General features: G+C 39.9%; 1 protein-coding gene across 1 annotated transcript; it reads right to left on the bottom strand.

The window, feature by feature from the left end:
* Positions 1 to 3189: 3189 nt before the first annotated feature.
* On the bottom strand, positions 3190 to 10925 carry LOC104955681 (immunoglobulin superfamily member 21-like). The gene is made up of 3 exons (XM_010783066.1): positions 10836 to 10925; positions 6997 to 7189; positions 3190 to 3257 (listed from the first exon to the last, which is right to left on the bottom strand). The coding sequence occupies exons 1-3, from the start codon at positions 10893 to 10895 to the stop codon at positions 3190 to 3192; spliced, it is 321 nt and encodes a 106-aa protein (XP_010781368.1). The 5' UTR covers positions 10896 to 10925.
* Between the last annotated feature and the right edge of the window lie 453 nt (positions 10926 to 11378).

Raw genomic sequence — 11378 nt, 5'->3', positions numbered from 1 at the left:
AAAAGCTCTCTATTTTTCTCTTACTGCCTGTGCTGTTGCACCTCTTTTCACCCTCTGTCTGAAACCAGAGCCCAGTCTGCTCTGATTGGTTAGCTGGCCGGCTCTGTTTTGATTGGCCAACCGGTTAGAGATGTCCCGCCCTTTAGCCTATCAGCTACAATGTGTTGAAGCGCTAGCCAATGGATTTGAGGCATTTCAGGCAGAGGGGACGTGTGGGAGAGGAACACCTTCTGGAGGGAACGTTTAGCCTTTGACGACCATTTACATGCACACAAACCTACATTACACACTACAGGAAAGGGAAGACAGAAAATAGGGCTCTTTTATGTAAAGTTAGATTACATTTTTAGCTATACTTGAGCAGAGCCAAGCAGAATAAAATGAAGTTTACTTGACTATGGCGACTGGCATTCATGCTGTTGTTACTTCTGAGTCAGTGATAATGAAGGCCATCAGTTGAGTCTTTGTAGTTGTAATGAATTTCTCTTTCTGATTGCACTTCCATGTCTTGGCCAAGATGATACATTGCCTGCAAAAACAAGACACCCCCAAACTCTTGCTACTTTTAACAGCCCAGGCGGCGGCGAAAACATTTTGTCCTCAATTTCTCTCATCTCTTGAATTCAGTTCATTGCTATGCTTGACAAGTTGTCTGGGCGAGTGGAATTCTGACAAAGATGAATGAATATAACCCCCCCATGGGAAGCACAGTTTTCTCGTCTGCTGCGGCCCTGACTAACTGACAAGGGTGGTCCTTCCCACTCATGCCAGGGTGAAGAGTTTAGTATGCAGCCATTAAGCTATGAACCACGTGTGTGGTGACCTCTTGGGGCTATGTTGTACACCGATTTGAATTGCATGCAAGGCATGCCAGCGCGTCCAGGCTAACCTGATTCTGTCCTTGCTGCGACACACCTGCTCCTGTGCTTACCATAATATTTGCATATTCAGATTTGCATCCCCACGATACAACTAGCACAGACTGGAAAGGTGAGGTAAGACAGAGAAGGAAAACAAAGAGCAGGAGGGAGAGAGACGGACACATTAAGTGCAGGAAAGGACAGGAGACACATGTTATTGAAGTATGATACTGGAAAAGCGTGAAAAAGAGTGAAGCCAATGTCAGACGAAAGACTGTTCAAATCATGTCTGACTGGGGCGGTTCAGCTTAAAAACAGCTTGCCATCTGCTTCGGAAGCTGTACTGTACACGGGGACAAACATGGCCGTCATACACATGCACAAGGAATTACTATGAAATTATACTATTCAATATAAATTCAAGGGTTTCAACATCTCTGTGTTCATTCTTGCTTCATTAATCATAATTCTAAAATCTACTAAACACCTAGTACACGTCATTTATGCTTTTTACATAAAAACATTGATGATTCTTTCACTATTAACTAATAAAAAACACACTTAGGAGTTTTACTTATGCAAAAGCACTTACAGTGATATTGCTTGTTTGAAGTAAATGTCAGCACTGTTCTTGCTGTCCTTAGTTTGAAGCTTTATGGTTTAATGCACTTATTGTAAGTTGCTTTGGATAAAAGCGTCAGCTAAATGCTATATCATGTAATAAATGCATACTTTTGCAGACTGACTCCCTTTTTACTTTATGTTATAACCATTTCTTAAGCTTAAAGGAATTAAAGGTAGGAGTCATAATAATAATAATTTTTATAGCGCCTTTCAAGAAACCCAAGGACGCTTTACAATGGGAAATAAAATAACAAAACAAAAAAGGTTAAAGGTAGGAGTCTTGCTTATATAAACTAATCAACATGAGCTGTAAGGGTCTACTATTATGGTTCGGTTGTTCTTACCCCTATCTACATTATGATTGCTATTTCTTGAAGCCCCCACTCTTATTTGTGTTATAATGTGTTTTTAGCCACATTCTTCAACACTAAAGCCGGATCTACACTGGCCATGAGGCCTGAGTGTCTGCATCCAAATCAGAGATTTAGCTAAAGGAGAAAAGCAGGAAATGTACATTTGATTGAAGGAATAGAGACAGGAAAAGACAACTCAGGGTAAAGGGGAATAAGGGTTTTGAAAAAAGAGTAACCAGAAATGGATGAAATGGGAAGAGATGTTGGTGGTTGGCGAGACAGAAAATGAGTATGAAAAGTCAGAGTGGAGGAGAGACAGGCGGAGAGATTGAAGAGGAAGGAGAGAGGAAGAGGCAGATAAAAGGGAGAAATGGAAAGGTTGCTGTCACCGCCCTGCGGCCCCTCCTGACAATCCCTCATCTTTACATATTATAATCTCAGAAGCTGCAAATGAGCCACTGCTGCACATATGAAACGCCAATAATCTCACACTCAACCAAAAGTGACAGGCTCGGTTAGTCATTGGGAGAGGCTTGTTGCTTGCTGCTGCTGAACATCGCCGAAGATTAAGCCTGAATGAATCACTCTCACGCAGTATACGTGGGAACATGCATTCACAACAGAGCGGCAAACATCACCCTGTCAATACTTTGAATGTTGAAACCACAGTCTCTCAAAAGATTTGGTTCTCTAAACAGTAATACCTTTTGTGCACACATTCTCTGAGTGAACAAACTGACGTGTCTCATGGTGTTCTCTTATTACAAACAGCAGTTCTAGTAATATGTAAATCAAGCCAAACAGCAACACACATATGATGCATTATAACGATAAAACACCCTTAAAAGATAGTAATTCAGAGATTCCAGTACGCCCAACTTTCCAACAAGGTATTTGATGGAAATGGCTCGCACATTCACACATTGGTGCTCTTCCACCTTATTACCTGTTATTTATCAAAACAAATGTATTTAATTAATTAACTAGATTTGTAATGTATTTATTTGTTTATTTTTGGTTTATCTATTTTTAGAGAGAACTCCATTTATTTATTTATTTGATTTTGTATGTATTTATTTGTTAATTTATTGGTTTATTCATTTATTAGTTTAAAATGAAATCTCAATGTATTTATTTTTTAAATAATATCCATTTTTATTTATCTATTTTTAAACAAATCTCAATCTTATTTACTTTTTAACTAAATCTCCATTCGATTGATTTACTTGTTATCTATATGTGTATGGACTGTGTAGATGAAAAATAAATAAATAAAGAAGTATACAAAGTGTACTAAATATCCTTGTAGTGAAGCTGAATCTGAAATAAAAAAACAAAGCAAAAAAAACAAACTAGTGATGTTTGTGGATGTAATACTTACTATTCTGATTCTGTGTGTTTTTCATCATGCTTGGATTTTCTGTTGGAAAAAAAGGAAACAAAGACAAAGATCAGAAACAGGGAGAAAGAGAAAATAGAGTCATCGACGAAGCAGAACTCTAATGTTCCTGAAGCGCATGTTAAACAGCACATCCCCAGTGACAAGCACGGGGCTTGTTAATGGAACTGGGAACACAGAGCGCTACACCAGAACAACCAGGACACTTTTAGCAGCAGAGAGATCAGGAAACTACAGCTGTGACCTGACAGTCTGGGAGAGAGCTTTGGAGGATTCGACTCCACCTTTAATAAGCAGTGCCAATGTCTAGCCTGCACAACACACTCTGACCATGCAATTGTGTAAAGTTCTCTGGTAATTGCAAAGGAAGCAGTAGGAGGGTTTGCAGAGCGCTAGCAACAAGCTTAATGTTGTTCTTTTTTAGATGTTTTTTTACTTCATATATGAGCAGGTGGAAGCTAAATATATAGCCCAAACTCTGCTGGTCTCACTGCAACAACATGAACCTAGCAGCTCCTCTGGGAGGAAATGAGTGTGGGCACTCTACATTTGCACGCTCGTGTTTGCTTGTCGCTGCACATTTGCATAAGCATATATATTTGTGTGTTTCTGCATGTGTGTTCAGTTTTCTGCCTGTGTGTGTGTCACTGCCCGGCTTGTCAGTGCTGACTCGCACAGTAATCTCAGAGGGTATTATCACTGAGGGTGGCTAAAGATGTGCATCATCAAGACGTGAGCGCTACACGTCGTCAGTGGAGAGTCTCTACCAAGCCGTTATTATACTCTATTATTCCTGATGATTTATATTGAACGCTTTGCCAAGCGAGCAGGGCTCCCAAATACCTCTATCTCTCAGCGCCCCCCCCCCCGGCAGAGAGAGAAGTGTCTCATCTCAAGGCCACGGGGGACGGTGCCAAGGTCACTTAATCACCATTTACTTCCCCTAAGCGTGAGGGGAAGCAATCTACAAGGAGCAAGCAGACAGATGGGCCATACAAGGCACGTAGCCGATGACACCTGAGGGTGCACCGGGGTGTTAAATAGACATTAGTGCTTTTCCTAGCAAAACTCCTTCCAAGGTAACGCCTCCCTAAAGTGGCACTTTCCCCCCTATAAGGAGGTTCTTATTAGGCCCGCCTAGTCATTTGTATATTTGTGATTTACTTTAAACCCTGTTCGCAGGAGTGTTTTGGGCAGAGGATTAAAAAAATGTATGGATATAATATTCTTTGGTTCAGACTCGATGAACTTGAAAAAATTGTGTTGTTAATGGGGCACTTCAGGGCTGAAGTGCATGCAACACATTTCTGTATAAAAAACATATTTCTCATGTTTCTTGTACGTGACTTGACTTCTGTAGAGTACATGTGTCAAAAGCCCTGTTCAGCATGGAATGTGTAACATTGATTTCTCTATCTATAGCAATGTCTTATGGGCTTTCAAAGATCTCTGTTACGTACATGTATTGTAATGGCTTTATTCCAACATGGCAGAGCCATTATGGATAGAGCTGCAATGCATGCACGATATTTTGCTTCTGGTATGCAGAAAGGAATTAGTACCGCTAAGGGACAATGGGGGGAAATACATTACATCAAGGAAGAAGTGTTCTCTGTTCTCCTACAAGCTGCATCAATGGTCCTTATTGATCTTTGTGAGTGCTAGGCAGGCCTGCTCCTATTTTTCACTTGTGTAATCCCCTTAATATACTTTAATAGCATAATTTATTAGATGCATAAAGGCATCTGATGCCTCATTGATGCAAATACTGTCTGCATATTTAAAGATGACATTTTATGCAAATCTTTGAGTTTCACATTTGTATGTTGTGCCTCTACTGTGACATGTTTACATGCTTTAATATTCAAAAAGGTTTTTATTTTTTTCATACTGCCTGTGCTGCAGCACCTCTTGTCACCCTCTGTCTGAAACCAGAGACCAGTCTGCTCTGATTGGTTAGCTGGCCGGCTCTGTTGTGATGAGACAATCGCTTAGACATGTGTAGGAAATGTCCTGCCCCTAAGCATATCATGTCCAATGTGTTGGAGCACTAGCCAATAGAATCCGATCATTACATGTTGATGTCACTACATCAACATGTAATGACATCTGCATCTTACAACCTCAGATCCAGTGCCTGGATACGGTTCTAGGTTCCTGCTGTGCGGACTGAGGCTGGGAAAAGGAGTCTTTTTTATTATGGTCCTTGGTCTTGGAATGACCTTCAATCACGCCTCAAACTGACGGCACTTGTCTCAATAGCATGTTTTAAATTGAAGTTGTCAGAAGTCCTTACCACCAGCTGCTCTTGCAGTAATAAGTAGTGCCTTTCTTACTGTCCTAATGTGCACAATGTAGTAACTGCTTTTTCCTCTTTTGTTTTCTTAGTTATGTTCTCTGTATTTTATATGTTTGTGTTATGTGTTATGTGTAACGTCGCTGCCTTCTTAGCCAGGTCAGCATTGCAAATGAGATTCTATCTCAATGCTTTCATCTGGTTAAATAAAGGTTAATTAAAAAAATTAAAAAACTATGTCACAGAAGTAAACAAAGGAGTCAAATGGAGGCGTTTCAGACAGGGGAAAGGGGGGGGGGAGTGTGTGGGTGAGAAACTTTGGGATTTCAGCCTTTGCAGACCATTTACATGCACACAAAACTAAATAAAACATTACGGGAAAAACCGCCAAAAGCATTATAGGGCCCCTTTAACACTGTGTGTTAATCTGAAGTCATTCTAATCAGATTGAAGTTGTTTGATTAATATTTACTTACATGTCATTTAGCTGACGCATTTATCCAAAGCCACTAACATACACTTCAATACTGTGGACATGCCTATGGGAGCATTTGGGGTTAAGTATCTTGCAATTCAAACCAAATCAATTGGTTAACGCCCACTTGTCCCCTGAGCCACAGCCGTCTATTGGGACATTTACGGACAGTGACATTCGGGCTTATTCAACCATGAGACTCATAACTCAAATTGCATTTACATCTCAACAGGAAACACTATTTATAGTAAACCTTTTTCGATAAGTCTTTATTAAGAGACTCAGAAAGGTAGATCCAGACAGTTCTTCTGAGATTGTCTAGAGTAAACAGGTCCAGAGGAGCAAAACACACAGAGATAATAGAGCCCGTAAGCAATCCAGCTCCCACACCAGCACCAGCAAATGAACTACTATCTGGTTCCGATGAACATGTTGCCTCGATTTGGCCATTAAACAAAGTGCTTCTCCAACACTGTCAACAACAAAGGTCCTTTGATTTCATCATGGGCCTTTGATGCAGTGTTGGCTGCTGGTGTTTAAGTGAAAGCAGTACAAGATATAACATGATGGAACAGTGACCAAATCCCTTGCTAGAGAATAGTTTCCCTCACTAAGTGCTGCCTTAAAAAGAATGTGTTGTTGAGCAAATTAAGAATACAATCTCTTATTAATCACACACTTAGCTACATTAATGATTCATACCTAAAAGCGGTCACATAATTCTCCTAAGTATTTTTCAAAGATACTCTAGATACATGAAATGCATTTTGTAGAAATATGTCCTTTTCTGTGACATTAAACGATGTTATTGTGTAACTCGTTCAGAAATTCTCATGGAACCAAGTTGTACAGTCAGAGGGAAAAAAATGTTTCATATTCATCTTGTTCTAAATAATTAATCAAACTTAAATGTGATTTCGGTTTAACTGCTAGTGTAGTAGCCACTCCAGATCAGGGCCAGGGCATGTTGCTGAAATGAGCGTACGTACCAAAGACTATGAGGCGAGTGTGCGTATCCGTGGAGCCCAGAGGATTCTGGGCCGTGCAGCGATACATGGAGCCGTTGAGCTCGGCTGGCACTCTCTCCAGAATCAGTTCCTTCCCATCTCGCTCGGCGCTGCCATCAAGCAGGCGGCCCCCCACTCGTGTCCAGGTATAGAGAGGCTCGGGGAACACTTCATTCTATCAACACCAAGCCCCCACATGGTATGAAGAGAATTAAAGGAAAGAGAGAAACAAAAAGATAGAGGGAAAGGATGGGATGTGCAGAGAAAGTCTGTGAGCCTCAGCCAAGAGATTAAGAGCAAAGGAAACATGAATAATACAAGCACCAATTTTTCCCCTAATGCAATGGCAAGTTAACAACATGCATTAATAATCAACTCTTCACTTTACAACAGTTTTTCTCCACACATTTTTTAGCCCTCTAGAACAACCCGCCTAGTTCCAATTATAAAATATAGCCCTCCATAAAGCAGTATTTCAGTCTTATCCGTGGGTTGACATGTTCATAGATAATAGGAGGACACAGTAAGAGGGCGAATCTCTTGTACCATTCCACCTCTGGTTGAGGTTTAAGGCTCTGCTGCTTTTTAAAAACCTTTTTTACACCATAATCCTTCCATGACTGACATGCATTCACACGTGACACAAACACACACCAAGGGACTATAGTTCTAAACTGACCAATTGTAGAATAATATTTCTAATTATTTCGATGTTCTTTAATATAATATAAGAACATGTCTGCCTTTAAAATTTGATTTAATTATTTGATTTAAAAATAATATTTGTAACAATGCCAAGATGGGACTTGCAAACTGGCCAATGTCATCTTAACCTTTATACAAAATATATTTAGAAAAAATCCATAAAACTGTGTCAATTCATGCCATTCACACTATAGAGGAGTTTGAAAAAAAAAAACAATGATAGTTAGTTAGTGAGACATTCATTAAAATGCCTACAGGGGCAGTGCTGAGCATTAACTTGTAACACACACTTGCAACTCTTGCATACAATTAGATCAAATGTACAAGGTTAACACACACACACACACACACACACACACACACACACACACACACACACACACACACACACACACACACACACACACAACACACACACACACACACACACACACACACACACACACACACACAGTATACAGACACGCACAATATATCTTGTTTTCCATTAATTTGATTCAATGATGGAATAAAAGTCCCCGGAATACATTCAGGCTTTTAGTGCAGAACAGGGTTTCGAGCACTACGGCCTTGCTGCACAGAAAATAGAGAACTTGCCAAACGGCACAACAAAAGAAGACATGTTTTCATCTAGTGATCTGAAGTGTCACCTTAGTGACAAACAGGATATTAAGTTGATTGATTCAAAAAGCTCACGTTTTGGAATCATACCCTAAAGCAAGAATGCGTGCACTTAAATTAAAATGATATCATTCTCTCATTCCCAAACGAATCACAGAGTTCAGACACAGTGCTCTTATCATGTTTCTTGTATAAGTGCCCATGACAGGTAAGTGACCTGCTGTCGTGGATTACAATTGTCTAACCTTTTAAAATACATTTTAATAAAACCGTTCTCCAAGGTCAGGTTAAATGAGCGAGTAGACTTAGTCAGGCTCTTGGGAAAAGGTCACATTGCGATAACAAAAACATACAAAAGGGTTTAGGTGAGATCTTTCTGTCACATGACCCCAAGAGCATAGAGTCCAGATACAAGAGGACACTCGGCTCCTGAAACCATCAATGTCCTATTAAATCCAATACATAAAATAATTTGAAAAATAAGAGAATACAACTAAAATCCCCACTGTAGGATATGCTTCACTAATGTATTCCTCAAACATCAAACCCGAGGTGATACTGGCATCTTATTTTTTCAGAAAGTTAGTAGGCAGAATTACCAGTCTTGACACACAATGTTATCTACTTGTGAAACCCTGGAGCTCAGTTTCAGTGGATAAGGGAAATTTGCTTTCTGATCAGTGCTGCGCCTATGCAGCCAAAGGGCCCGTCTGGCTGCTTGCCACAGTAAAGCCTGTGTATAATAACCAATGTTAACACTGTTCCAAGAAAAAAAGTTAAACAAATCCTGAGGTCGTTTGGCAGACATAAACTCATGTAAAGATCTCGCCGGTCTTGGTGCACTAGACCAAAAACAATACAGAACATTAATTTAACACACGGCATCTATTGCACGTCTGTCCGTCCTGGGAGAGGGATCCCTCCTCTGTTGCTCTCCCTGAGGTTTCTCCCATTTTTCCCTTTAAACTGTGGGTTTTCTCTGGAAGTTTTTCCTTGTACAATGTGAGGGTCTAAGGACAGAGGGTGTCGTCTAATTGTCATACTGATATTCTGTACAAACTGTGAAGTCCACTGAGACAAATGTAACATTTGTGATATTGGGTTATATAAATAAACATTGATTGATTGATTGATTGAACATGGAAATGTCTGAAAAAGTGAAATAAAATCAAACAACACATCTGACTTATGATTCCTTGAAATTCCAGGAGCCGAGATGTAGCAAAAGCAATTTGTACTTTGGGCCATTAACAGGTCCTTTCTCAGGATCAGCCCTTTCATTTTCACTTGACTGACTCCAGCTGGATGGTTTCGATGTGTCAATCCTGTCAAAGAGATCAGCCCCGTCCAAAGGCCATTCCCAGTGGGGACATGACGGGGACATGACGGGGATGAAAGGGACACAAAACAATAACCTGTAGCCCTTTCTTTGGGATTATAGTGCAGGAAGTGGAAATCCACAAAATTACACCAACTTCCATAGCATGGCTGCCTGTTGGTTAAGACTGATAGACATTTTTTTTTACCATGAATGTGTACCAATTACATTTTTTAATGGGTGTTTGTCTTCTTTAATTAATGTCAGCCAATTTTTTTTACAGATTTATCTGAACTATCCATTTGCTGTAAAAATCAGAGGTGGAAAAAGTACTCAGATCTTGTACTTAAGTAAAAGTAGGAGTACCAGAGTTTAGGAATACTCTGTTACAAGTAAAAGTCCTGCATTCAAAATGTTACTCAAGTATAAGTAGAAAAGTATTAGCTACAAAAATATACTAAAATTACCAAAAGTAAAAGTAGTAACGGCAGATTTGCCCATTTCAAAATAATATATATTAAATGTTTTGATTATAATTATTGATGTATTAAAATGTTATCAAAGTTGGTAAAGGTGCAGCTAGTCTTAATGACTTTGTATACTGCAGGGTAGCTTCTGAATTTACTCCAGGTGGAACTAAAGTCTGATTTAAGAGTTGTTTGTTTTTCACATCATTAATCCAAAACTGTAAAGTAACTAAAGGTATTAAATAAATGCAGTGGAATAAAAGTAAACGATTTACCTCTGAATTGAAAAGGGGCAGAAGTATTAAGTAGCAAAACATTTAAATACTCAAGTAAAGTACAAGTATCTCAAAATGCTACTTAAGTACTGTACTTGAGTAAATGTACTTATTTACTTTACACTACTGGTAACATTACAAGTTTCCCCACTGAGGAACGAATAAAGGATTTTTCTGATTCTTATTTATTTTTGCAAAAACTTTTAGAAGACATGTAACACAGCCTGAAAAATAAACGTTTCTTTATTTAACAGCCTGTATACCTGTCCTCAATGCAATAAGGTGAATTCAAATTTGGAAAAAAAGACAGAGGGAAAAAAATGTGTATGCCCAACATAGTGGTCACTCAGGAGAAAACACAAACATGCTAACATGCACATATTGACAAGCCATTGATTTTTCAAACCCCCATGCACTTACCCCAGGCGATCCTACCTGGAATCCTTGCACTGTGATGCGCACCGTGTCCCCCACCTTTGCTCTGGTGGGGGTCATGAAGATTTTAGGGCCCTTTGGAGCAGCTGAAAAGAGAAATAAAAAAGACAAAGGGAGGTCATTGTACTGAGCCGAGAGAGCAAATCCTACTGGACACCTGTTTTGCCACAGAGGGAGAGAGACAAATACAATTTCCTGTCAATTAAGGTCATGGGGCGAGAGGCGAGGGACCTGCAGGTTCTTTCATCCAAAGGACTGTGCTAGATTTATTCCCCCTTGGAGAGAAACATAACTAAATTGGGTGGATACTCATTACTAGAGGAGAATGGGAGTGCGCCGGGTGGAGTGCAGAGGCAGTGAGATAAGGGACACTCACAGGGCTAATTCCCTTGTCTTGGTGTGGACGGCGGTCCCAGATGGCTTTCATTTGGGTCATCTAAAACAATGGGGCGCAAGTGAGTGAGGGAGCGGGCAGATTGTAATATTCTGAGGTTGTGAGGAGCCGGTGATTGCCCAGTGTGTGTGTAGCGTCGAGATAAAATG

This window comes from Notothenia coriiceps, unplaced genomic scaffold (assembly GCF_000735185.1).
Source record: "Notothenia coriiceps isolate Sejong01 unplaced genomic scaffold, NC01 NC01_scaffold00024668, whole genome shotgun sequence".
Classification (NCBI taxonomy): Eukaryota; Metazoa; Chordata; class Actinopteri; order Perciformes; family Nototheniidae; genus Notothenia; species Notothenia coriiceps.
The sequence above is the reverse complement of the archived record's forward strand: the minus strand, read 5'-3'. Positions and strand labels throughout refer to the sequence as shown.